Genomic DNA, 6,000 nt, shown 5'->3' with positions numbered 1-6,000 from the left:
TGGATTTGAAAATGGTGGTGCTGGGTCTTCCTGTGTAAATCCCTTCTGCATATGGCAGAATGGGACAGAGTTTAAGGGGTCCCGGCAGATAAGCGGCCAGGCTAGAGGAGCTTCAGCAATAAGCACGCTTGATTGTCTCCCCTTCACCCTCTGTCAGCTTATTCCCATTATTTCTGTATCGTACCATCTCAGCCCATCTCCCCCTCATTTGTGCTCTAAGTCCGTGTCCTCTTTGCGTCTCCTCATGTGTGTGTCTGTCTCCCTCTCCATCACTATTGCGCTCTCATCTTCTCTTCTCTTTGTTCTTCTTTGTGCCCTCTTCTTTATCGCCATCTCAAACTCCCCATCGTTCCCTGTGCCCCTCTGTCTCTATTTGTGTGTTCTCTTTAACCTTTTCTCTCTCTATCCCCCATTTCTCACTCTATTTCTCTCCTCTTTCTCTGTTCTTCCCCCTCTCTCCTCTGGTCATTCCCTCTCCCTCTCTTTTATTTTTTGTCATTTTGTCTCTGTCTCTATCTCATCTCTCTTCTCCCTGCCTGCCACTCTCTCTCTCTTCCTCCCTCTCTCTCTCTCTCTCTCTCTCTCTCTCTCTCTCTCTCTCTCTCTCTCTCTTCCTCCCTCTCTCTCTATTTATCTCTCTCTCTCTCTCTCTCTTCCTCCCTCTCTCTCTATTTATCTCTCTCTCTCTCTCTCTCTTCCTCTCTCTCTCTCTCTCTCTCTCTCTCTCTCTCTCTCTCTCTCTCTCTCTCTCTCTCTCTCTCTCTCTCTCTCTCTCTCTCTTTCTCTCTCTTCAGCAGCAGTTGGAGCGTAAGGACAGTCAGGGCAGCTCTCAGCACAGCGCCTCCAGCCACCGCAGCGTGCACACCGAGTCGCCTGCTCACGCCTCGCAGGCCCTGGCCACCGAGACGGCCGCCCCGCCGCCCCCCCATGCCCAGCCGCTGCCCGGCCTGCCCCCTCAGGAGCCGCCGGCAGACGGGACCATCCAGAAGAAGCCGGACCCCTTCAAAATCTGGGCCCAGTCCAGGAGCATGTATGAAAGTAGGCGTAAGTAATTATGTTTTGGTGGAGGGTGCATGCCGCTGGCTGGGACTTCCTCTTCCTCCTTCGCCTCGTCCTCCTCCTCCTTCTTTCCTTCCTTCCTCTTTCTGGGTTTGTACCTTCTGTCTTACTGGGTTACAGTCTGTTGAGGGATATCAATGCTTGCCTTCTCTGTTGGGTTGACGGTGCAACTGTTTCTCACCTGAAGGCTGAGTAACTCGCTCTCAGCTGTGGCTGTGGCCCTCAGCCCAGGTGTGTTCTTGAGTGGCCCTGCAGGGGGCCGTTTGAAGTGAAGGGCAGGGGCCATATTTACACCGCTGAAGTACCTTTGAACTAAACAGGCTCTGATGTGAAATGTTAGCTCAGTCATTTGGCGCCGGGAAGAAAAGGGGACACGTCCATATCGGCCCGGCAGTTCATCATCTATTTTTGTCCCCCCCACCCCCTTGTTCTTCTCACCGAAGTCAGTGCTCTGTCTGTGTGTGTGTGTGTGTGTGTGTGTGTGTGTGTGTGTGTGTGTGCGTGCGTCGGTCGCCCTTGACCAGCTGCTATCCGCATAGCCATTAGCACATGTACACGCACCAGTGCTCCCTTTTAAAGCCCCATTTTGGGCAAACGTGTGTGTGATTGGCGGCAGTGGAAGACGGCTGAGGCCATGCTTCTTGTTTGTGTCTCTGGATGGTAAAGGGGGGGGGGGTGCAGATCCCCCTAATGAACAGGAATCTCCCAGAGCTGTTATCAGGAGAGGCTGCGCCTGTGGAGCTGGATCACAGGTCTGGATTTTTTCAGCGGCTAATTTCCCTCCCTCGCCACCTTCCTCCCCGCACTCTCGTGGCACTGTTCTATTATTGAAGAGCCGGAAAGAGACAAAACTGGGGCCAGTATTGCTACCTACGGCACGAAGAGTTTCTGAATTTTTCACTTGAAAGGATCATGGAGAATAAGAATGAGTTGCTTTGCAGCAAAAAGGGAGAAAGAGAGAAAGAGTGAGAGAGAGAGAGAGGGAGAGGGAGAGAGGAAGAGAGAGAGCGCAAGCGGAAGAGAGGCATGAGTCACCAGCACCTTTATGTGTTTTTCTGTGTTTCAGTGGACTCTTTTTGTTTAAGGCAGGGCTAAATGGTGGCCTTGAGTCCATTTGTTGAGGCAGGGCAGTGAGAGAGACCGATGACTTATCCCAGTCTGTTCGGGGACTGAGAGATCTGCTGGAAGGCGCGCCAAACTCCCACAGGATGAAGAGGGAGCTCCTAAGTGGCAGAGGGAAGCTCCATTAAGGGTCTGCTCCCTAAGTGAATTTAAATTAAAGGCCAGGGCATGCTGTAATGTACAATTTGGTGACTTCTCTGCAATCATTCCAGGAGCTAAATGGAGATGGACTGATATGGGAAAATTGCCCAGCCTTGGTTTCCCACTGGCAGCCATTTTGTATTGCTTTGGAGCCACTGATGACTCCCTTACTCTCTCTCTCTCCATCTCTCCCTCTATTGCTGCATCTCTATCCCTCTTCCTGTCTCTCTCCCTCTCCTTTGCTCTCTATCCCTCTTTTTGTCTCTCTCTCTTTTACCCACTCTTTTTCTCTCTTCCTCCTCCTGTTTTTGCACGGTTGTCTGGCGTCTCTGTTCGGCTGGTCTGGTCTGGGGGACTGCACAGTGAGTGCACTGGCTGCTGTACCTGAGCGCCGGGCACTCCTCAGAAAGAGTAATGGCTTCTCACCACAGGCTTAATTGTTGATCCGGCGAACAGATTGCAGCCCAAGCTGCTCCGGCTCCCAAGCTGCCCGCTATCTCTTCCCCACCGCCTCGCTATCTCCTCGCACTGGAGGACTTGTGCCGGGACCAACACTCAGGGACCCCCCACCCAACCCCCCACCCACGCAGGGCTTCTTCGCCAGCTCTCCCCTCCTCAGTGGCAGCCTCCAGAGCCGCTGGTGAGCCAAAGATGTCTGTGCTCAGTCCTACTTAGCCTCGTCCTTATTTCCTCTGCCAAGCAGCGGGAGAGGGCATGAGCTGCTAGTACAGCTGCAGACATCCTCCTCATCTCTGCAGGCTTAGCTCAACTTTGCTGCTTGTGCAGGTTGAAAAGGGAGTGAGAGAAGGAGAGGGCAGCTCCCCTGTCACTTGCTCTGAGTGATGTGACATGGAATGTGTTGCTTGTCCTCTCTTCCCCACCCCCCATCATGAAGCTGTTGATCGCCAAGGGCGTTATGGACAAGGCAAACACAGCTCTGCATCTGAAGAGCCCCTGGGACGATGTTATTGCGACTCGCTATTTAAACAAGTCATGTGGAGCATCGCAAGACAATATTGGAGCCTCTCCTGTTGTTTGACTTGACTAACGAGCACTATGTAATCATCTGTATAATAAGCTCGCGTGAATTACTGCGCCCCTGAGGGCTCTACTTTTGCCAGTAAAAATTGATTTTGTTATTATGAGTCATTGAAGTTGCATTTCATTTCGGAGCTTTTCTCTGTTGAAGTTTGTGTTGGCCCGGGCTGCATATCGGGTCGGAAAACGTAGAGTAAGACTGATTTAACCTCCGATCGATGGAGCTGAAACTCGATTCTGCAGTGAGGCTGCGTATCTGATCGGAGCAAGGCGCCATGTTCGTCCGACTATTAGGGGCCCCGCTTCTGTGTGTTTCCAAGCATGCCCCTTCAGCCGCCACTCCAAATGGTGCAAACTGGGACGTGGAACTCGGGTGCCGACGCTTGGAATGTGTTCTTGATGTGTTTGGTCTGACTGTGTGCCTTGTGTTCCTTTTCAGTGCCGGATTCTCAGGAGCAGGATATCTTCCTGTGGAGGAAGGACACAGGCTTCGGGTTCAGGATCTTGGGAGGAAATGAAGCTGGGGAACCGGTAAGTGACCGCTACCCCCCTCTTTTTCAAAACCCTTCTTTCTTGCTCAGCTATGCTCTGCAGATTTTTTCAATGCTGGTTTTTACATTGCTATCTTTCAAAGATAATCATTTAAACCGTATTCCACCATTTCAAATATGAGCCACAGTCTAAAGCTTTAATAGTTTAGAAGCCATTTTCTCAAAGTGCAAATAGTTATCGCTGTAATTACCTGTGATGGTGAGTGTTAAGCTTCGTCTCAGAGCCTCTACCAGCGCTTGCCTTTGTTGGCTGGAAAGACACTGAACAAATTCTGAGTCTTTGAAGTTTTTTCCAAATCTAATGGACCAGCCTTGGCAGTAATGGTATGTGCAGACTTCACAGATTGTTTTTTTCCCGGTATGATCCATTTTCTTGTCTATTGCTGCACACCATATTGTTACCCTCATTCTTGGCAGCAAACATTTGGCCAAGGCAAACAGTTTGCAAGCATGTGGTCACACACACAGTTCTGTAGCTGCTTGCGCTCTTTGATGTCCCGTAGTTCAGTTTATCAGAGAGAGAAAAAATCTTCGGTAACACTTTCTATGAAGCCCAGCGTTATAAGGCCCTATAAGGACATTATAAGGGCCTTAATAATGACTTATAGCGATTGCTACAATGACTTATAGCTACTTTATAACTACGTATAATGTCTTCATGATGACTCATAATCACCTTTATGATACATTATATAAGTTAATTATGAATGGTTATAATTAAAGACGGAATAATGCATTATAAATATGTGACTGTCGGGTAACACTTGCTTTGAAGCCTGCCTTTATAAGGTCCTATAAGGGCATTAATGATGACGTTTAAAAGTAGCTATAACTCATTGCAGCACTCTTTATAACTATGTTTAGCATCTCCACAATGACTTATATCCACTGCTCTGAAACGTTATGTCAGTTAATTATAAATGGTTATAATCTAAGATAAAATGATGCATTATAAATATGTGATCATAGGTTTGTGTTTTTTTATTTTTAACACCCTTTTTAACACCCTTACAATGCTATGTTCTGGGCTATGTTCAGCCAGTGCTGATTTAAATAAAAGGGTTTTCATCTGTATCCTGTTGTATTTACTGTCAGCACTATTAACAAGTTCATAATGCCTTATCTTCTCTTCTCTTCTCTTATAATAATCTTATATCTGTTTAAAACAAAATTACTCTTTTGTCACTTTACTTAAAGCTGACAAAGTACACTTATATAATCTCATATCTGTTCATAACAACACCACCCTTTTGTCACTTTACTTAAAGCTGACAAAGTCCACTTATAGGATCTTCTAAAAGTTTATAATATTCTATGTTTGTATAGCAGCCTAGTCACCATACTAATAACCATTAATGAATATGCATAATATATCACAAAGGTGGTTATGATGTGCCGTGAAGACCTATATACATAGTTATAATGAGTGCCACAATGACTTAACTAGTTTTTAAAGGTATTATGAATGTTCTTATAGTGCTTCATATATGCAGGCTTCATAGGATTCATGATTACCCACACAAACCTATGATCACATATTTATAATGCATCATTTTATCTTAGATTATAACCATTTATAATTAACTGACATAATGTTTCAGAGCAGTGGATATGAGTCATTGTGGAGATGCTAAACATAGTTATAAAGAGTGCTACAATGAGTTATAGCTACTTTTAAATGTCATCATTAATGTCCTTATAGGACCTTATAAAGGCAGGCTTCATAGCAAGTGTTACCCGACAGTCACATATTTATAATGCATTATTCCGTCTTTAATTATAACCATTCATAATGAACTGATATAATGTATCATAAAGGTGATTATGAGTCATCATGAAGACATTATACGTAGTTATAAAGTAGCTATAAGTCATTGTAGCAATCGCTATAAGTCATTATTAAGGCCCATTATAATGTCCTTATAGGGCCTTATAACGCTGGGCTTCATAGAAAGTGTTACCAAATCTTCTTTTCAGACCACCAGTATCTCCATTAAACAGTCCAAGAGCAACGTTCTCCCTCTGCCTTTTTATCTGTTGGTTCATGCACTGCAGCTTTTGAAATAAAACAACTCCTAGGTACCCAAAA

The 6,000-nt window shown here is 46.1% G+C and overlaps 1 protein-coding gene across 1 annotated transcript in view; it reads left to right on the top strand.

Moving 5' to 3' along the window:
* The window catches only part of magi1b (membrane associated guanylate kinase, WW and PDZ domain containing 1b), a gene marked incomplete at its 5' end in the record, with an annotated part of 114,856 nt that overhangs the window by 92,552 nt on the left and 16,304 nt on the right, over nucleotides 1-6,000 (top strand). Inside the window, 2 exons of the mRNA XM_080846793.1 lie at nucleotides 795-1,044; nucleotides 3,800-3,891. Of these exons, the coding sequence (XP_080702919.1) occupies nucleotides 795-1,044; nucleotides 3,800-3,891 (342 nt within the window). The remainder of the gene's footprint in view (nucleotides 1-794; nucleotides 1,045-3,799; nucleotides 3,892-6,000) is intronic.

The sequence above is a fragment of the Sprattus sprattus genome, assembly GCF_963457725.1.
Source record: "Sprattus sprattus genome assembly, chromosome: 10".
NCBI lineage: Eukaryota > Metazoa > Chordata > Actinopteri > Clupeiformes > Clupeidae > Sprattus > Sprattus sprattus.
This window is presented reverse-complemented; position numbering and strand designations above follow the sequence as displayed.